The sequence below is a fragment of the Artibeus jamaicensis genome, unplaced genomic scaffold (assembly GCF_021234435.1).
Source record: "Artibeus jamaicensis isolate MK-2021 breed Jamaican fruit bat unplaced genomic scaffold, CSHL_Jam_final contig_548, whole genome shotgun sequence".
In the NCBI taxonomy this organism is placed as follows: domain Eukaryota; kingdom Metazoa; phylum Chordata; class Mammalia; order Chiroptera; family Phyllostomidae; genus Artibeus; species Artibeus jamaicensis.
The window spans coordinates 9423479-9445029 of NW_026521883.1; the positions used below are offsets into that span (position 1 = coordinate 9423479).

At 36.5% G+C, this 21551-nt stretch overlaps 2 protein-coding genes across 4 annotated transcripts in view; one reads left to right on the forward strand and one right to left on the reverse strand.

Annotated features, from left to right (window-relative positions):
• The window catches only part of TRIP4 (thyroid hormone receptor interactor 4), a 63050-nt gene extending 57462 nt beyond the window's left edge, over positions 1–5588 (reverse strand). Inside the window, exons 1-3 of one of the 2 annotated variants that reach the window (XM_037155744.2) lie at positions 5444–5588; positions 1685–1854; positions 922–1055 (exon numbers count right to left, since the gene is read on the reverse strand). In XM_037155744.2, the coding sequence (XP_037011639.2) occupies positions 922–1055; positions 1685–1854; positions 5444–5544 (405 nt within the window). In that variant the 5' untranslated portion in view covers positions 5545–5588. The remainder of the gene's footprint in view (positions 1–921; positions 1056–1684; positions 1855–5443) is intronic. The other variant, XM_037155743.2, reaches the window with a different exon arrangement.
• A 3659-nt stretch (positions 5589–9247) lies between these two features.
• Positions 9248–19386, forward strand: PCLAF (PCNA clamp associated factor). Of its 2 annotated transcripts, XM_037155540.2 has the most exons (4): positions 9253–9405; positions 9670–9747; positions 12322–12484; positions 18499–19386. In XM_037155540.2, the coding sequence occupies exons 1-4, from the start codon at positions 9360–9362 to the stop codon at positions 18542–18544; spliced, it is 333 nt and encodes a 110-aa protein (XP_037011435.2). In that variant the 5' UTR covers positions 9253–9359; the 3' UTR covers positions 18545–19386. The 2 variants fall into 2 exon arrangements, with proteins under 2 accessions (XP_037011436.2, XP_037011435.2); XM_037155541.2 differs by lacking the exon at positions 12322–12484 and having other exon boundaries at positions 9248–9405.
• Positions 19387–21551: the final 2165 nt, after the last annotated feature.

Consider the following 21551-nt stretch of genomic DNA (forward strand, 5'->3'; position numbering starts at 1 on the left):
TAATATGTATTTATTTGATTATTAATACAGTAACCAACCATCCTGATTTGCGTGGGACTAAAAGACGCTCAAACTTAAAAAGCCCCAGGAAATTAGGGTGACGAACTGGTCTCCTTAATTACTATTAAGGTTAGAGATCTTTTCATGTGTATCAGTCACTTGTGCTTTATCTTTTGCTTGTGGTCCTTGCTCATTTTATTTCAACTGATAAAAGGCTTAAATCTCAGGTTTTTTACTTTAATGTTATTTTATAAATATTTTGCCAAGTTTTTTTTACATAATTATCACACTCAGAATTTTTTGATCATACTCTTCCATTTTAGCATAATTAACCTTTCCCTTATGTTAGTAAATTTAGCTGGTAAAATTGTCCTGATTATAAATATTTCTGCCTATTAAAAATAGAAAAAAATTAAATAAATATTTCTGCTTACCTACAAATACATAGAGGGAATAACAAAAGTTCTAAAAACTAAATGATAAAGAGGATAGTGGTGGTGGTAGTGGATGGCCCAAAAGAGGAATACTGTTAATAACTACTAGAATTGTATATTCTTTTAGCGTAAACCCACACAAAAATATTGAATTTGGAGATATACTTCATTAATTATTTCCCATCATATATATGTATGTGTATATATGTATACACACACACGATGGAAAATAATTTTAGTGTGTGTGTGAGTGTGTACACACACACACACACGCACACATCACCTCTAAGTAAAGATGTCCTTACAATACTTATTTAATCAGGCTGCCCGAAAAACTATCATACAAAAAGTAATTACCGCTTTCTCTTCATAAAATTTATGCATCTGTTGAAAGATTGTCATGATAGATTAATCTGTATATTTTTCTCATCAGTCATTTCCTCTTCTTCATGTAGCCAAAAAGAAATTTCATTATATATGCACTTACCTTGGCTAAATCAAAAGGTGTTTTGACATCTACAGTTGTATCAGGTTCAGCAAATGCAGGAACTTCCTGTCTATTTCTCCCCTTCCGTCTGCTCCTCTTTAGCTGGTCTCCTGATCTCTGCCCATCTAAAATTTCTTTAAAGAAAAAATATACATATGTGTACATAGATAGTTTGGTGGACTAATAGCTAATAAAGAGAAGGTGATACTTAATATTTAAAGCCAAGTTATGAAGCCAGGCAGGTTTTTAAATTACCTTCTTTCAAACAAGAATTGCATTTAAACCATTATTTTTAAGACTGTAGTCAATGATAAAGACTATTGGCCAGGATTAAGAAGTTAAATTAAAATCTTATATTTCAGGTTGTGAAATAATGACTTAAGATTATGTAGTTTTGTGTTATCTTTTTTACTGTTTAACTAAATTGTTACTCCTAAATCTGTTTATATTAAAAATGGTCAACATTTACCTTCATCCAGGTATGCATATAACTGAAAAGTGTTTTTTTAACCCATGTATAAATTTTTCAAATTATTCTAAAGCCACATTTATTTCTGCAGTGTGTGATATTTTCTAACTTGAAAAAGTCTGAACTAGAATAATACTCATCACAGATTGAGAAGAACTGAATTAAAAATATGTATATATATGACTGTTTAAGTTAGCTGTGAGGAAACACAGAGTGACAGAAAATACCAAGTCCTATAAACCAGCCCTCTACCAATATTTCAAATCATTACTTCATTACATTAACTTAACTCACCATCTTTTTTGAAGGACTGCTGCAGTGCATCAGAAATAAACTCCTGATCGTTCTTTTGCCATTTGTTTACAAGCTCTTCTATGAATTGACCTTTTTTGCCCTCATTTCCCTGAAGGAGGTCAGTAACATATTCTCGTATCTCTTCAGCACTCTCAATTGACAAAACATACCTCAGGAAGAAAAGATAAAAGTTGTTGAAACAAGACTAGCTTACACTATGTTTTTCAATAATCATAACAAGAGATGAAGGTAGTAAAAACCAGTAATAAATCCATTCGAGTGTTTATTTTGAGTCAAGTTCTACCCTAGATGCTAAGGATATAAATTTGATTAGGACAAAGACCCTGACCTTAAGCAGTTCATAATATAAACTGGGTACAAACTTCTTGTATTTCTAAAATCAAATCAGTGTTTTGAATATAGGTTTGTGGGGCTACCCTTAACATAGGAATAGTTTCTTTTTAAATTTTTATTAAAGTACAGTTGGCAGAATACTTTCTATAACTACATATCTGCAATTATTATATTTTCCTAGGAACAATATAAATTACTTAATTTCTATATTCACCAAATATATAATCTAAAATATTCACCAAAATATGAATATATACTAAAATCTAACCAGTTAGTGATTTAATATTCTTAAAAATTATAAATCTTGCCCTGGCTGGTGGATTGAGCATTGGCCTGTGAAATGAAGGTTTGCCGGTTTGATTCCCAGTGAGGGTGCATGCCTGGGGTGCAGGCTAGGTCCCCATTTGGGGGCCTATGAGAGGCAACTGATCGATGAATCTCTTGCACACTGATGTTTCTCTCCCTCTTTCTCCCTCCCTTTCCCTCTCTCTGGGAATAAATAAATAAAATCTTTTAAAAAAATTATAAATCAAGACTCCTGGCTGGGTGGCTCAGTTAGCTGCAACACTGTTCCATAACCAAAAGGTTGCTGGTTCAATCCCTGACTGGGTCACATATGGGAGGCAAATGACTGTTGTTTCTCTCTCACATTGATGTTTCTCTCTCTCTTCTCTCTAAAAAAATGGCCACAAACATCATGCAATTGTCCCATCGTTTCAGGACTTCTACAGTTCAATTGACTTGACCCCCAAATTTACTAGCCCTCATCAAAAAATCTATTGCTACTAAGGACTCACAGAGCTGCAAGGAACCTCAAAGGATCATTGAACTCTGGAGTATTCAAACCACTAGGGAAATACTTAAAGAGGTCTGGAAACATTTGAATAAATGTCATTTTTACTATTTAATAAAGAACAATATACACCCAAATGTGTTACATACCAAATCTTATCAAAATATAGACAACCAAAACATGAACTAATGTAGATGGTTGTGTTATAGAAAACAACTCAGCCGCTTTCCGGTGTACAGAGTGGAAGTTTACTTTACCCGCAGACCCAGAGGAGTCAGTTTCCAAATTCTGGGCCTTGAACAAAGGCAAAGCAGTTATTTTATAGAGCAGGAGCGGGGCGGGGAGGCCCGTCCTTCAGACCAAAGCAGGAGACAATTTACAGAAGCAGAAAGCAGAGCGTTTCATTATCTCTGGTATGTAGTCGATAAGCCACAAGAAACAAGGCAAATCACTGGGCTGTTAAACACCTGGGCTGTAAAAACAGTCCCCTAATTGCTGTGCTGTATTTCCAAAACAGCGAGTCACTCCCTACGCACAGAGCTTTCAATTTTCCCCAACAGTTGGGCAAAATTTACTTTGCAAAATCTGTGTATAGATCTTAATGTCTCATATATTTGTCACTGATTAGGGAAGTAAGAGCTCTATGCTGGGGTTTTGTTTTGTTTTTCAGTTCAGGCCACTCAAGTCAAATTATTCGTATTACCAGATACCTACAGTATACCTGGGTAATTCTCAAATACTAGTCAAGGCACAATGAATTTACACAGCAAATACTTTCATCATGGCATCATAGCTTGTTGTGCAATAACTAGTAAAAACCAAGTGGTTCAAATACATTATATAAATAGCTTTAGAGCTTATTTTAAATATTGAATAATTCTCAGCTAACTTATATTTCTGAATTTTTAAAAATACAGGCAGGGCCCTGACCAGTGTGGCTCTCAGTTGGTTGGGAACTGGTTTGAGTCACAGTCAGGGCACATGTCTAGGTTGCAGGTTTGGTTCCCTGGTCATTCCAAGCACATATAAGAAGCAACTGATTGATGTTTCTCTCTCACATCAATGTTCTCTTCCCTCTCTTTCTCTCTCCCTCCCCCTCTCACCAAGAATAAACAAACAAAATCTTTTTAAAAAATGCAAGCAGGTGTTTAGCTATACTTGGTGCTTTAACTTTAAATTTCTGATCACTCCTCTTTCAAGGGTGTAGATAAGTTTAACAGAGAAAAATCTAGCTGCAAAATAAGCTTTTAATCACAATCTATGAGAATTAGAATTTTCCTGATGCTGTGTAAGCAAAGTACCACTGGGTTCGAAGACACAGAAGACTGCCCTAATCCATAGTCCATGTTTAATCCATCAAAAATAGCCCCAATATGTTTAACTGAATGACTTTTTTGTTTGGTATGTTGAAAAAAAAAGTCTCATTATTCCAATTGACAGCATTCTACTGTTTTAAAAAAATGTTCGAAAAATTACTTGCCCAGATCTTGTCCTCAACCAAGGGTAAAGCCAAGCCATACTATCTGGCTGGTTTTTAGATTGGTTTGTTTCTGATAAATCTATTCCAGTGTTTCAAAAAAATCCTTTAATACAAGCTCTCTTACCTTTCTCTTTACTAATAAGTCTATTTTCTCCCAAACTCAGAAACTCTCCTTACTTCCTACAAAAGTCCTCGAATTGCAATTCTGGTTACAGCATCAACGAAAAAGGAATCAAATCAAGGAACACAGATTCCCTAATCAAGACCAATTTTTGTGGAAGTTTTTCCTTCTCACCTGTACACTGCATATCCACCTAGCCATATTTTAGTTCTCAGGGTGAAAGTCATCTGTTTCAGTAAACTTTGAAGTTGCTCATATCTTAAGACAGTACTTTATTCAGTGCTCCCACAGCACCTTAAATTTTCCCTACTTGAAGACTCATCAACCAATCAGAACCCGATTGTAGCAATTTCTTTGATGCTCCAGTACCTGGCTGGTAGTAGCGCAACAAATATTTGTTAAACAAATCAACTGAAAATAGATATCAAATTATGTCACCATCTCTTCATAAAAATCATAAAATATATGATAAGCTGTACTAGTCAGTTTATGGATGAGAAAACCAAGGTACAGAAGAGGAGATTAAGTTGCCCAAGGTTCCAAAACTAGTAAGTGACAACAAAAAATAGAACCTGGGTCTCTTGAATCAGGAGCTTTGCATCGTTATCACGCCGCCCCCATTTAAATCCTAGGTCCTATGTGACACAACCCAGTTCGGGCAGAGTAAAATGTTCCAGAGTAGGATATTTTTGAAAAGACAATTTGGCTTGCCCCTTCTCTCTAAAATCTACATGGCAACTGACTCTCGGGATAATCTTACAAGTTCTAATTACAGGAATGTGGCGTTTCCACAGAAAAAAAGGCCCAATCGGGCGATTGTGGAACATGACACCCTACTCTAGAAACTAAATTATAAGACCGAAGGTGAAAATTCGGTGCCTAGAGACGAACAGCAGCCGTCTAACACATTACCTCATTTTCATTAACTTTTTAATCCTCCCTGTATCCTGATTCCCTCAGCCAGATCACATCCCAAACCTCCTTCCCCCCTCGGACCCGAGCCGGTCTTACTGCATGATCTCCTCGCTGACATCCAAGCCAAAAGTTTTCCGTAGCTGCTGGGTACACCACCCCACCAGCTGCTCTCTGGACGCCGCCCCAGCCACCGCCATTTTCCCCGGCCGGAATCAGCTGCGCTGAGAAAGCCTCGAGTCCGGCGCCGGACTCGTTCCCATCGCAACACCGACATCGTTTACCAGGGTTCCGCCAGGCAGCACCGCTCTGCGCAGTTGAGAAGCCCTTTGCACAGATCCCTCCCACCTCTGCCGGCTCTTCCTCCTGCAAGCTGCGAGTAGTATTTACACAGGTAGCAGAGAATCTGCTTGTGATTCTTCCGCACCATCAGTCCTAGGACTTGAAAATGGGGAATTCTGTTGAGAAGACAGTAAAGATACCTGTGAAAACTACAGTTTAAGAAAAACAAAACCCGTAATCTGAGGGGCCGTTTTTATTTTTATTTTTCAGGGGCCAATTTTAAATTGTCTGGTTTTATGTAAAACATTTAAAATAGTATTTGGAAGCTAGAGTAAAGCACTATAAGGATTTACTTTAGTGGTAGTGATGTTATTAATTCCGCTTCCTCTTACCTTCGCCGTAGTTTAATAATAGATTCACGTTGCTAAAGCCTCTTGCTATTTCATTTTTTGAGCCAGGTGTTTTTCAAGATGACCAAGACCAGCAAACTCGAGTAGAGAAACTTTTAATAACACAGGTGTTGGGTTATGGCTTTGAAGACCTTCCATATGAAGTCTCCGTAGTGATTTTTAAGAAGTTGAAGTTATGTATTTCAACCCAGCTTTTCCGTAATCCACTGTGGACTGGGGAAAAATTAACCAGACTTTTATGAAGAGCATAATGTCTTCTGATATATTTAACCAATATGTTTGATTGGCTGGCTTTGGTTTATACTTACAGGTTCTCCATCTCCATTAGGCTATTTAGACTAAGTAATTACATTAATTGGTTGCTGTTTCATCTTTTTATGTTAATGTTTTTATTGACATAAATAAAATCATAAGTGTATTGATTTACATTGATCTTAGTCTGTTATTAATTAATTTGGAAAACGTGATTTGCTAGTTTAAAATACTCTGTGAACGTTCATTAATCGTAGGTACAAGTTTTGTTCATAAAAATCCTCCGCACTTAATATTAATTATAACGTATCAAATAGTTTACCTGTTTCTTTATCTTTTCAGTCCCCACAACTAAAGTACTAACTTTTTGCCCTGGCTGCTGTGGCTCAGTGGATTGAGCACTCATTTGCAGACCAAAGGGTTGTCAGTTTAATTCCCAGGCAGAGCGCATGCCTGTGTAGTAGGCCAGGTTCCCAGTGAGGGGCATGTGAGAGATAACCACACCTTAATGTTTCTCTCACTCTCCTTCTCCCTCCATTCTCCTCTGTCTAAAAATAAATAAATAAAATCTTTAAAAAAATAGAATAAATGGCCCTGGCTAGCTCAGTGAATTGAGCGCAGGCCTGTGAACCAGACAACAGGGGTTCCATTCCCAGTCAGGGCACATGCCTGGGTTGCAGGCCAGTTCCCAGCAGGGGACGCACGAAAGGCAACCATACGGCAACCATACATCGATGTTTCTCTCCTTCTCTCCTTCTCTTCCCCTCTAAAGATAAATAAATTTTAAAAATCTTTAAAAAAATAAAAAATAAAAGAACATTAAAAAATAGAATAAATAAAATATTAACTTCTTGAAGATGGAGTATGACTTGTTTTTTTATAATAAAACTTACTACATCATACATATTATGATGAAATTACTAGGTACTCAAAAATAAAATGTTCTTTCTGCATAGGGCATGTTAAGGATTGTGATCTGTAGTTTGTAATGACTGTAATATAATGTGATGCCATTTACAATCATTACTATTTATTAAAATGCATTCTGCTCGAGCAAAGCAAGCACATCTATTTAACATGACCTAAAGATATTCTTTCATATAAATTTAGGCATAAATTTTATTCATATATTCCATTATTTTTCTTAATGTCCTAGGCCTTTGAAATTTTCATATTCACACCACAGAACTCTCTGTTTTATATAACTTTAAAGGAGAAGCACTCCCTCAAGGCAAACATTAAAATTAAGAATTTTTACTAGTGATTACTGCTCTTTCCCTATTTTTCTACTCTAACATGTGTCCTTCCCAATCACAATTGGTATTAAAAAGACAAACCTACAAACACAGCTGTAGTAATGTGTCTATGGGTGTCCAAATGTGGCCCACAAGCCGTATGTGTCCCAGGATGGCTATGAATGCACCCCAAAACAAAATTGCAAATTTAATTAAAACATTATGAGATTTTTTTTGTGATCACGTATTGCAATGTATATAATGTGTGGTCCAAGACAACTCTTCTTCCAGTGTGGCCCAAAGACACCAGAGGGTTTGACACACCTGGCTGTGGACTATACTTGTGCGCAAAACAATATTTGCAGTTCTTTGCAACCAGGAGAAAAAACAAACAAATTCTCTATGCGGTTCTAATTTCTGCAGGGATCTGGAATATGAGTTCATATTAAGTATTTTAGGTCTTTGTGGAAGCCACTTAAAGGGAAATAATGTGTATTGAAGAACCATTGTGTATTGGGCCGGGCATGATGATAAATAACAAAGGAATATACCCTGGGGCTTGTTGATTTTTCTGATAGGAATTTGGCTGTAAACTTAGAGTCCAAGGCTTAGACAAAGCTACAAGTGATTTTTCAATACAATTCCTGTTATTATAATGCTAATTTCACTTGTCTAGATTATTTAATTGTAAAACACAAAGTAGTTGTTGATTCTGTTAAAGTACTAAGCGGTTCCAAAAGTTCAAACAAAATTTATTGGAGAAAATCAAGGCTGTGCTTATGTGTTCAGGGTTACTTTTCAAGTGAGCATTTAAAAAAATTCCAAAGCAAGCTCATCTGATGTTTTATGTATGGTATTCAGAGAGTGAAAATCACTCCCCAGGGGTACTGTGACTAATTAGAAGATAGGCACAGGAATAGAAAATAGTTATGAGCTCCTATTTTAGAATTATGCTGTCTGCCAGAGATGTACTGTAAGCACATTTGGCATGTTTTTTTAAACAGCTCTGGGTCTCGACACCTATACAGGTCTCGAGAAGACTTTTTATTAATTTGTTCCTTTTATGTGTATCTGTATATACGATTCATTGCTTTTTTCCCTTAGGTTCACACCACCCTAAAAAAACAACCTATAAATAAATTGTATTAGGGGGTGGGCTGGGATGGGAATAAAAGACAGAAAACTGTCTGTCTTTAATTGTTGTACTTGAACAACAATTAAAATAAAGTAAATAAGTTGTATTAGTTTCCTATTCTCCCATCCCGTAAAATTGTTTTAGTTAGGGACGCCGAGGAGAGCGTTTCTGCATGAAGTCTTAAAAAAGACAAATTAAAAAGTTATATTTAATTTGATTTGCATGAAAACGTCCGCTTCGTTTCAGATTTCACTTCCAGGAGTCAATCACTATGGATTTAACCCTGAGGTAATTTTTAAACGAACGGTAGAATTCTTTTTTTTTTTTTCTGGGTTTTCTTTTCAGAGGAGGCACATTTCCCTAGTTCAAAATCTTAGCACCCACACACTGGGCACCCGAGGAAAGCACCCCAGCGCCGCCCATCTTGAGGGGGGCACAAATCACAAGCTTCTGCGAGTTGATGGATGTGCTGGCACTGTGCCCAGCCCCCTCTCTGTGCTCACTGGACACTGGCAATTGGTCGCGGGGTGCAGCGCAGAACCAATGGGGAGAAGGCGCGGAACCAATGGGGAGACTCGGCGGAGTGCGCGGGAAAGAGACCAGTATAAACCGTGGCGGGAGATTCATTTTCGGGGTTTTGTCCAGGGAAACACTCTCAGCTAGAAAACCATTTGGTTGCTTTCATCTCCTCGAGTTTGAGTATGGTGCGGACTAAAGCAGACAGTGTCCCAGGCACCTACAGAAAAGGTGAGGCAACGCAGCTCCGTAGCGGAGGGCAGGGGTTGCTCCCTCACACCCCGCGCCGGGGGCGGAAGAGATGGGGGTGGTCCCCCACTGTCGGGCGAAGCAGCGGCCCAGCCCCTTAAAGAGGAAGAAGGAGCTGAGAGGGCAGGGGAGGGTTGTGCATCGTGGGGCTCTCCCAAGAGCTTGGGTCGGGGACTGTGGTGAGAATGTAGTTCCGAGACTCCTTGTTGTCCCCTTCTGAACGCCCGTCTTTGCCTTTCTCCGCAGTGGTGGCTTCTCGAGCCCCCAGGAAGGTGCTTGGTTCCTGCACCTCCGCTAATTCCAGGTCCCCTTCATCGAGGAAAGGTAAAAAGTGCCCCGCCCTGCAAGCTCCTGGAAGAACACTCTCAAAAGGGGAATCGGGCCTGGCGCCACATTTCTCCCAGCTGCAAATCCCCGACCAGCGTGGAATTTATTTTCCTGACATCCTCGGGCCCGAATTCCTTCCTTGCGCTATGATATAATGGGGGGCCTTGGCCTCTGGGCGAGCTGGTGTAGAGGTGGGGCTTGCACGGAAGAGAGTCTCGAGTCCCGGCGTTGGGGACAAACACAAGTTATCTCCAAACTTATTTTTTCTGCTTTAGTGTTTTTGTTTTTAATATTGGCGAATAGCTTCTCCTTGTAAGAGCTTATGTAAGCATCCCTTTACTGATTTAAGAATTAGGGCGATCGTTGACAGTACCAATCACATTGGCTTTTTAGTGTAAATGTTTTATTTTCATTTCGGCATGTTTTTCTTTTCCCTTACATTTTGGGAGGAGGGTGTGGTGTCTGTGTGTTTTCCAACTTTGCAGCTTGGGACGCTGCCTCCGAGTCATAGTATCAAAAACGCTGCTAGGGAAATAGGTTCACACTGCTCCTGTGCAAGAATAGGTTGAGAAAACACCATGCCATCTGGTGCCTCATTCCTTTCGGTGGGAATTGAGCAGTAAGGAAGATTAATTCCACAAGGTCTATTTAAGTAAACAGACAGGGAAGCACTGTGAAGGACTTCATGGGTTTTTCTGTTAATTCCGTCTTCCCCATATTCTAAGCATTTCATTAGAAAATATTTACTATTTCAATCTCTCTAATTTTTTATTTATTGATTTTTTTGAGAGAGAAACATTGATTTGTTGTTCGCATTGATTTATGCATTGATTTATGCATTCACTGGTGCTTCTTGTCTGTATCTTGACTGGTGATCGAACCTGCAACCTTGGTGTATGGAGATGATGCTTTAACCAACTGAGATACTCTGCCAGGGCCTATTTCAATCTGTTTAGATAAAAAAGGAATCATAAGTAAACATTTTCTGAAAGTGGATGAATTTATTGAGAGTATCTTATACCCTGTATCGCTAGACTAAATTCCAGTTAGGGGCACATTGTGTGGCCCACTGCTGAAACACAACTGAATAGGCCCTTCGTGAACTTCTGTTGGAAAATCCACCTATTGAGGCATTTTACAGATCTCTGTGTTTGTACAAAATATTTTATTTATTTATTTACTTTTAGAGAGAGAGGAGGGGAGGGAAAAAGAGAAAGAGAAACATCGATGTGTGAGAGAAACATCAACAGATGGCCACTCTCACATGCCCCAACCAGGGACTTGGCTGCAACTGAGGCATGTGCCCTCACTGGGAATCAAACTGGTGACCCTTTGTGGGACAGCGCCCAACCAACTGAGCCACACTGGTCAGGGCCACGTATCTCTATTTTTAGTCAATAATCAACTATGTGAAATCGGTGATACTCTTATTTTAAAGATGAGGAAATTTGAGTTCATTAAGTTGTGTTACCTCAGTAAAAGACACACCTAAATCTGCAGAGCTGAGTTTGAATTCTATGCTGAGCCATCTGTTGCTACTATATACTTCTTATTAGTACTTCTTATTAGTAAAAGCATTCCCATAAGGTTTCTTCAAGAAAATTATGAACCAAAAAATCACTAATACTTAAAGACCATTTTATTTTATTTTTTTAAGATTTTATTTATTTATCTTTAGAGAGGAAGGGAAGGAGAGAAATATCAATGTATGGTTGCTTCTTGTGAAACCCTTGCTGGGAACTGGCCTGTAACCCAGGCATGTGCCCTGACCTAACTGGGAATCGAACCACGATCATATGGTCCGAAGGCCCGTGCTCAATCCACTGAGCTACACCAGCCAGGGCAAGACCATTTTTATTTTCTTAAAAATACAAGCAATATAATTTCAGACGGTATATATGGAAGTATTTTTTATCAGCTAGAGTTTTTGATAGTATTTTTTAATAGCTAGAGTTTGTGACAAATGTTTTTAAAACAAAAGATATAGGTATCAAAATAATAATTTGCTCCTCTTGGTATTCTAATCATTACTTCATAAAAAGGACGGGAGTTTTCCCTCAATTTTTCCTTTAGATTACTGTTTTATAATAATCAGGAATTGGATTTACCTTATGAACTGAAAAGGAGCCAAGTGCTTTGAAGAGTGGAACTGTTTATGTGAAAATGTTCACTGCTGCACATGTTTTATGTGTGAGTTTTAACTAAATGATCTTATTAAGTTGAAATTTGGCAGTTTATACCACAGGGTGCTACCTTATATTAGGAAAAGTGCATCAAACTTTATTATGGCAGTATATAAGGCTATTCAAATAGCTCTGTTTGTAGGCAAAATATGAAAAAATATTTTCCAATTATAAAAACTCTTCATGCTATTTTTCTAGTTAAAGGATATGAAAACAGTATTGTTATACATTATACTGATACTTTTTTGTCACATTTTCCAATTCTATATTTTAAGATGGTACTATCATTTAATACCCTTTAGATTTAATATTAAGAAATTGTATCCCTTTAAGGGATGGCTACTGTATGCTTAGTTCTTATTTAGTTCTATCTGTTTATATTTTATAGCTGAAAATAAATATGCAGGAGGGAATCCAGTTTGTGTGCGCCCAACTCCTAAATGGCAAAAAGGAATTGGAGAATTCTTCAGCCTGTCCCCTAAAGATTCTGAAAAAGAGAATCGGATTCCTGAAGAGGCAGGAAGCAGTGGCCTAGGAAAAGGAAAGAGAAAGTGAGTCTTTACATTCTGGAATTTAAGAAAATAATTGTATTCTTGAAAATAAAAGACAACAGGATATTGAGTAACTTTAAGGTTTCTCTTTGAGAAGGTAAGAAAATACAAACCAAGGATTTTAAAAACGTGTGCTAATCTTTTAATAATGGTCACCCCCAAATTTTAAACATCAATGAAAGATATTATTTTTACTCAGTCTAGCCACTTACAGAGGATCCCATCAAGATGAGTGCTACTGTATTAACCACAAACTTCCTGTCTTTATTCTTTAAATGTTACAGTCTATTTTCTATAGTCTTTTCCAAAAAGCTGTTTCCATGTTGTTTTAATCTAGTCTGAGTTCCATTAATCTTATCCCTTAAAAAACTACTCCTTCAATCTCCAGAAGAAATATATGAACAATGTAGAAAAGTTGGAAAATATAGAAACCCCATCATTTAGAAACAATCAAAACAAACTCCATGGTATATTCTCTTTACAACTTCTTTATAAATACATCAGAATACTTCAAAATAAGGTGGGGATAAAACTGCACACACACAGAATTCAGTGTGCCAATTAACTCATGCTTTTTAAGCTTTTTAAAAAAGATTTTATTTATTTATTTTTAGAGAGGGGAAGGGAAGAAGAAAGAGAGAAACATCAATGTGTGGTTTGCCTCTCACATGGCCTTCACTGGAGACCTAGCCTGCAACCCAGGCATGTGTCCTGACTGGGACTCAAACTGACGACCCTTTGGTTTGCAGCCTGCGCTCAATCCACTGAGCTACACCAGCCAGGGCTGCTTTTTAAGCTTTTAATGTGAGGAAAATGCTCATGATGAGTATTAAGCAAACATTCAGGATGCAAAAGTATAACATGTATAAAATACACCAAATATTAATAGAGGTCATCTCTGGGCAAAAACCTTCCCTCATATTTTAATTAGATGCTTCTTTCTCTCTCTCTCTCTCTCTCTCTCTTTCTCTCTTTCTTTCTTTCTTTCTTTCATATCCCCAAAACAGCATTTATTTACATGTTGAGTTCTTGAACATTTAACTTAGAAATCTGGCATTTCAATGATTACCCATCTTGACTGACATGGGCTGATACACATGGCACTGTCAGGATACACAAGGACAATAGCCAAAGACATCCAAAAAATAAATCCATGATTCTTAAACAATTGCACCCTGCCCCCAGAGTTACAGGTATCAAAATACTAGCTGCATTGCATTGAAAAGACGGTTTGTGCACATCATGATTTGAAGAGGCAAAACAAGGTGCTAAGATGATGGAAAGGAGCAAATGTTCTCTTTGGATCGGCTCCCCTTAACAGTTTTCCATTAGCTGCAGAGAGAGGTGAATTCATTTTTGCGTGTACAAGATGTACCCTGTTTATTAGCAAAATACTATCAGCTCACTTTATTCTTTTAAAAATATTTTATTCTTATGTAATAACATATTTTATGCTATTACAGTTGTCCCATTTCCCCCTTGCTCCCTCTATCCAGCCCCCCACACAATCAGCTTATTTTATTTTATTTTTAAAGATTTTATTTATTTTAAATAAAATAATATCTTTATTTTAAAGATTTTTATCTTTAGACAGTGGGGAAGGGTGGGAGAAGGAGAGAGAGAAACATCAGTGGGTGATTGGTTCTGACATACCCCTTACTGGGGACCTGGCCTGAAACCAAGACATGTGCCCTGACTGGGAGTTGAACCAGTAATTCTTTGGTTCCCAGGCCGACGCTCAATTTACTGAGCCACACCAGCCATAGCATGATCAGCTCACTTTAAATGGATGATTTAAATATCATTGTAGCCCATTTTGGCTAATTCTCCTTTCTAAACTTCCTCATTGCTTTTGCCTGGATTTCACAACCATGAAGAGACATAGTAAAATGCCTCTTTCAGAATATACTTGCTTGCACAATTTGAAAAGAAAGCTTCTGTGGGCTCAAAGCCACCATCAATCCAGAAATGCCCATGAAGATTTACCTGAAACTGCTTCTCAGGGGGTAGGTAGGGAAGCAGATCTGAGTAGCATTATCTATGCTGCCCATACAGGTAGGTTTAGCACTAGATGTTTAGTGATTGTGACAAGAAAGGATGCATGACGATGGGGGTTGTGGGTGAACCAATGGCCAGGGACCTGAAGGCTCTTCAGTTGCCTTCTCCTGCTTCTTCATCCTGCTGGTTGCTGCCCAGAGGTTGAGGTTGTCTTGCAAGCGTTAACAATTTTCAACAACAAACATACCTGTTACTTTAAGAATCAGGAAAATAAATAGTGCCACCTGGAAAGAAAAGACAGTGGAAACATTTCGTATAGATTAATAAGTGATAGAGGGGCCAGATTCTCTAAACAGCTGAAATACTTTATTTTGAAAACAAGTTATTTGATTGGGAGTGGCCAATGGTGAGTGCATGTGGGTGGGTAGTGCCACATCACTTCCATTATGATGCCTCCTGATATAAGAGCCTGCTAGTTACCTCTCCTGCACCATGCTGGAGCCCAAGATCCTCCATCGCACCAAACGGTGGCAAGTCTGATCCGAGGTGCGGTAACCAACATGGGCAAGACGTTGGTGGCCGGGCTCAGTCTGGCGCTGCTGCTTCTGGTGTTGCTTCTACCCGCGCGGATTTATTCGCACGTTCCTTTGACCAGCACACCAGAGCGTATTGAAACCACAAGGCACAGTTGTGCCCTGCAGTTAACAGCCAGTCTCTTCGCAGTCTTTTTTGCCCTTCTACATCTCTACCTTTGAGAGACTTAGGCCAAGAAACATCTACGGTTCACCAACCCATATTCTACGGCCCAATTCATATGGCATCTTGCAGTCCAATGTGGCAAAGAAAAAACAAGTCTTCATCAAATCTATGAATTACTAATCTACCAATGAGGAAAATGTTGAGAATCTCACATTGGACTGGTTTAAAGATCTGAAGGTTTGACTACGTAATGAATGCAATATTAAATTTGCTGGAGTTTCATGTGCAAGAACAGAGAGAAACAACGTTGAAAATGATGTGATTGAACGTAGCTCAAAATTTTTAAGTAAGGACACTTAAAACTTTACCTTGAAAATAAGAGTAGTTTCACCTGGATCAAGAAAAAGGATGAACTGTGGAATGGAGAGTCAGCTTTCACTCTGCTTCGGTAAATCTAGAAGGCAATAAAATGATTAGGTAAAATAAAAAGCTTCTGTGATTCATTTATATGTACATTTGAAGGAACTACCAGGTGTTACTATAAATTCTGTGTGTATTTCAGCAGCCCTAATTTAATTCTGATATGCTCTACATAAAGTTTTACATTGTTAAGTTTTCATTATTCTTTTGGGAACTTAACTCTTTCCTCTGGAGCTTTGGAATTGACAATGCATTTAATGTAGTAATTGACATATGCCAGGGTAATAATGGATTGGAATCTACTACAAATCCAGCCATGAGTCATTCTTGCATATACACTAAAAACCAAATGATAGGTATTTCCTATCACACATTCCCACCCTATAGGAGTGCCAGATTCATTTAGCTAACTTGGATAACCTAAGTTGATTCCAAAGATTAGAAGTGCATTGATATCAATCTTAAAAAATACTGCTTTTTATTTCTGCATGTATTGAATAATTTTTGTAATTTAAAAATTTATGTTGTGAAGTCATGTTTGACAAATCCTGAAATTAAAAGGCAAATATATGAAGGAGACAAAAAGAATGTTTATTAGGTATTTGGAAAATGAAGACTGGAAACTTGCTGCATTAAATTCACAACTCTTGTGCTCTTTCTGTAACTATTTTAAGTTTTATGAATCAGAATAGCTACATTTGGAATACTTTCTATATCAGTCAGTGTTTTTTAGTTTGTTAGAACTTGATCCTAAACCTAAGTGTACTTGATTCTGGAAATTGAAACTTTTACAGCTGCCTTGATCTACAAAAAAGCCTTTTTAAAAATAGACACTGCATGAAATCTTTGGTTCACAAGTTCACACACCAATGCTTAGATATTACAGTATTCAGCATGGCCATAGTATTCTTAAGTCTAAAGCCAATATTTGCCATTTTTACTTATTTATTTTTTTATGTTTTTATTGAATTTATTGGGGTGACATTGATTAATAAAATAATATAGGCTTCAGGTGTACAATCCTATAATACATCATCTGTATATTGTATTGTGTTGTCAGCATCCCAAGATAAGTCTCCTTCCATTATCCACCTTATATTCTCCTCTACTTCCCCCCAATATGTGCCATCTTTAGAAACCCACACAGGAATAACCAGATCCAACAGATCTCAAGCTACGTGAGATCTGTGTGTGTACATGAACACTCTTTTGCTTCATATATGAACACTATACATCTTTTTTGCATTGTACATTATGTTTGGAATTGATTTGCATTAAATACAAGCTAAATAAAAATTAATGGATGGGAGAGCAATTAAAGTATTTGACATATAAAGTGATGTCTATGCATATAAAATTTTAAGAATTAGCCAATGTTCATAAGGTTATTTAGTAAATGGTTACTAAATGCTTACTATCTTATGCAATATTTGAAAGGAGTGTCAGACTCTGGAATAGTAACTAAATTTTACATTTTGTCTCTTCCGGTTCCCTCTAATTGTCTGGCATCATTCTTCCTTGTTATTTGAATATAAACAAGCTAATAGTATCAGCTCTTGAATATATTACTTTTGAATTATTTGAGACTTTTGAGTTATTTGTGACTTCCATTAAGGAAACAATATTTGGCAAAATAGCCAAATATGGTTATACCATTGATCATCATAGTAATAAAAACTATCTTTCTCCACCACATGGAGAAAGATTACACATGTAGTCTCATAAAGCACTTGGATCTATGGTATAATTTTAAAAGTTTATATTATTCCTTTAGTGCTTTTCTTAGATTGCTCTTTGTTTAGGAGAGTTGTAAGTACCCTTTATTGATAGTAAATCAGTAGATTAACTATTAACAGTAAATTGTTAACTCAGTTTATCAGAAGGGCTTCTTCTATTAACTCCCTATTTCATAAATCTTTGGCTTTATTTTTCTCACAGAGGCAGAGCAAACTGAATCAGTTTACTGAATCAGTTGCATGGGGGAGTCAGAATCAAGTGAGACTAGTTACTTAAAATCTGAACAGAATCATGATGACTAAAGTCAATCAAGTCCTTCCCAAAAGGAACTTTGGTTCATGATAGTGTTCTCTGTTAACTGGATTCAATTTCCAAGAAAATAAAATGAAGTCCTCTCAGTAATCTAATAGGAGAGTCAATGAGAATCTCATATCAAGTCAGAATACCTTCATTTTAGCTACCTTCATTTAACTGTTTAGCTCTATGACTCTTCAGGTTACTGGATCTGATTTGAAAACTGATTATTTTAGGATAGATCTCACAAATTTTCATTAGCTCTAAAAACAATTCTGATTTATGATTATGTTTTTAATTGACTTTTATCTGTACAAAGTGTAATGAGTACAAATGGCTTGGGATAATGTTAATTATTTTTCAAAAGTTCTAACTACCATGTGCCACCTTAAACAATTGGGGGAGCTTTCTAATCAAGTAATACATTTATATGGTCCAAAAGGGTATGTAGTCAAATATGACAACTTGTTGCTGTTTTGTCTACTCAGGAGGGTTGTTAAATTTCTTGCTTTTTATTATCACAAAGTCCTTGCTGAAGGATTATATTCCACTTTTGTCATCCACTTAACATGTTGAAAATTGATCTTATAGAAACGAATTTCTTTTTTAATTAAGATGGCAGTGAACCTAGAGGAGAAACATTGATTTGGCAAATTAACAGAGAAAATAAATTGTTTAAAAATTTGTTGCTGTAGCGCTTGGAATTTGTAGTTGTTTATCAATTAATGGTTTTTCTCTCATTTCCAGTCACTTGACTAGACTCACTGCATTATTAATTAATGTTCTAATTTATAACTTTGTAACAATTTTTTGTTGTGTTTTAAGTAGTTGATGCTGACTATTGAAGTTCTTTGTTCTTTCCACAGAGTACGTCCTTTGCCACCTGATCATACAGATGATGAAGAAGAATAGAACTTTTTTATTCATCCTTGACTAATGTCTTATACTTACTCTGGTGTCCTAGGATGTAAATTTGCATAAATGTATTTGTATCAGTTAGCATTGTTGAATAGACATTTAATTTAAAAATGAGGGTTACATATAGTTATTAAAAAGCAAGTAGTTATGATATTGGAAGATTTATGAGATGATTATGGTTACTTAACCTTAGTATTCAATATAATGCAGTATTTGGTTTCTTTTGCCTGTTATTAAGCTTGTTCTTACTAAAAATAAATCATTGTATGTTTTGTACAACAAATTTGCTGTATTTATGATTTGCTTATATCTTTGTACAGCTGCCATTTTTTATTGGCCTTAGATTTTTGGAATGGTGCCATATTTTCCTTTTTATTTGATTTAAAAAGCAGGGTTAGATTTCTGCACATTAAAAAAAATCAGTATTAATTAAACTACACCTATATTCTTTTTAAGAATGGGGGCCAAAGATGCAATGTCAAAAAAACTTGATGGCTATGCGTCTTCTCCTTAGACAAATGTAAAGGCCATTTGGTCCTGAGGGTTTCAGACAGGAAGATTTAATAGACTATGTTAAAAGAGAAGGACTTTCTTAGAATGTGCATTTGATTTGGTATAATAGAATATTACCCTCTGGACATCACTAAAACATGAAAGGCAAATAATGACATAAACCCAGAGCTATGTCTAAAGTTCTTAAAGCTACCATTATATTTTTCAATGGGGTATAATTGAAGAGGTGGATATAATATTACTTAGTAACAGTAATTCTTGCTTGCTTGCTCATTACACTTTTTTGATCACTGACATCCGATGTCAAAACTAACCAGGTTTTAACAGACATGTTTTCTGTTTTTTTAATAAATAAATACTTATTTTCAAAATAGACTATAGCCATTTGTGTGCTTTCTAAGATTATATTCTACTAAATACTTCTATTTTATTCCTTCCAAATACAAATTTGTCCATTGATCTGATTTTTATCAGTGTCCAAATTGAGTCCTGAAGAGTGTCGATTACATTTAAAAATTTTTAATTTATTGGTTGATTTTAGAGACAAGAAGTGGGGGGGGGGAGAGAGAGAAACATGGATTGACTTGAACTACTCAGCAAGGGTGATGGATATCTCACTTTTAAAAGGCAGAGGTCTGCTGTAATCTGTTTACTTCTCAAAACTTTTTGAAAATGTAGATTGGCAATTTAGCCTCTTCTAAACATAACAGAGGTATAGACTCCCTGTTTCTGTTGAAATAATATCAAAAATAATACACATCAAAATAATTAATTTTGTAATTTTGTACCCTTCTTCACAAAGCTAATTTGGTATTCCCCTTTAATTGGATTATTCAAATTGTTAATGCTAGTGTTGAATACCTGGCCAAACAATGATTAACGTTACTTTTCTGGAATTTTTGAATGCTAGAACATTGTGAGGATCACATGTGTTTTGTGTTTACATGGTTTTACAAAGGAAGAGCAGTACTATATCCACAATTATGAAGTATGCTTAAAGAGTTATTTATAAGATGAATGCTTATCACTTTTTAAAAATCAGAAAATGAAGCCTAAACTAACTGAAACTTTCACATATGTACACTGCTTACAAATCTCAATGTATTTAGAATCCTTGAGGCTAGGACACTTTCGGAAAAACTGAAGGTTCAGCTAGGCCTTGGTCCAGACAACATTGTTATAATAGTTCCTTTTACCTTTGAGGATAGACTGTGGAGATGGGAGTGGTTTTTACTAACTCAAAACTTTAGAAGTCATCTTTTTCAACCCAAATACAGCTGTTTATTAGAGGGACTGCTTTCCGCTTTATTGGTTGGCAACTTGTGAAAAACATTCTTAGTTTAAAATTTGAATTTTTCTAACTTCCCTCTTCCCAGTCTTGGTTCTGTCCTTGACATAACACAGAACAAGTTATTTCTTCCACGTGGCAGCCTTCAAGTATTTAAAAACAGCTAGTACATCCTTTAGTTTTCTCTTCCAAAGGCTAAACATCCTATTTATGTCACATATATTCTAAATTTCTCTAAGACACTTGTGTTAGGGTCTTTCGTGCTATATATTGCTTAGGCACAAACTAAACTTGACTACATTTCTAGTAACCGATCCCAAGTAGTCATCAATTGTTAGACTTTAGTTTTGGTATCTTTTATATTTGGAGATGCCAGTGGACCTCTATAAATATTTGAATATTAATTTCTAGTAATAGTTAAATGTTCATTATTGTATAACAGAGTTGCATTTCCCAAAAAAATAAACATTAGGTAGCCTAATTCTTCTTAAGTGATTTAATGAAGCAATAAAAAAATGAAAAAAAAACCCTTTTATAAGCAGAAAAAAGGCAGGAAGTCATTGATCTATAGGATGAAGATACCGTACTGACTTTGAAGGCCATTTGAGATCTAGCTTAGATCTGAAAGCACTTAGTTATGGTTCATATTAAGAATATAGATTCCAGTCCTGGCTGGTGTGGCTCAGTGGATTGAGCGTGGGCTGCAAACCAGGAAGTCCCCAGTTCGATTCCCAGTCAGGGCACATGCCTCGGTTGCAGGCCAGGTCCCCAGTGAGGGCCACATGACAGGCAACCACACATTGAAGTTTCTCTCCCTTTCTCCCTGCTTTCTCCTATCACTAAAAATAAATTAATAAAATCTTTTAAAAAAAGAATATAGATTCCTATAGTACTGATCACAAAACCCTGTAAGTGTAGCTACACCTACATAGCTAATTTCAGCTGTGGATTGTGCTGTATATGTTTAGAGGTCTCCAAACAATGTCTATGTTGAAAATAGAATAACAGAAGTCATGTGGCCATTTAGGAGTCAAGCCAGTTATTAACATACCTATTGAAAAGTGACCAATAATTTTAAAAAGTGTAGGAAGAAAAGATCTAAGTGAATACTGTTCAGGTCATATTTCTTCAGGTAATGGGAAAAATGGATAGTGCATAATAGGAATCTATATTTCTATATTGGCCTAAAATACCACATTT

What these genes read in the sequence shown, in the direction of transcription:
- PCLAF (XM_037155540.2), top strand. Translation starts at nt 9,360, where the DNA reads ATGGTGCGGACTAAAGCAGACAGTGTCCCAGGCACCTACAGAAAAG. An exon ending in GTCCCCTTCATCGAGGAAAG is followed by an intron (nt 9,748 to 12,321) that starts GTAAAAAGTGCC and finishes TATATTTTATAG; the next exon opens with CTGAAAATAAATATGCAGGA. An exon ending in CTAGGAAAAGGAAAGAGAAA is followed by an intron (nt 12,485 to 18,498) that starts GTGAGTCTTTAC and finishes TTCTTTCCACAG; the next exon opens with AGTACGTCCTTTGCCACCTG.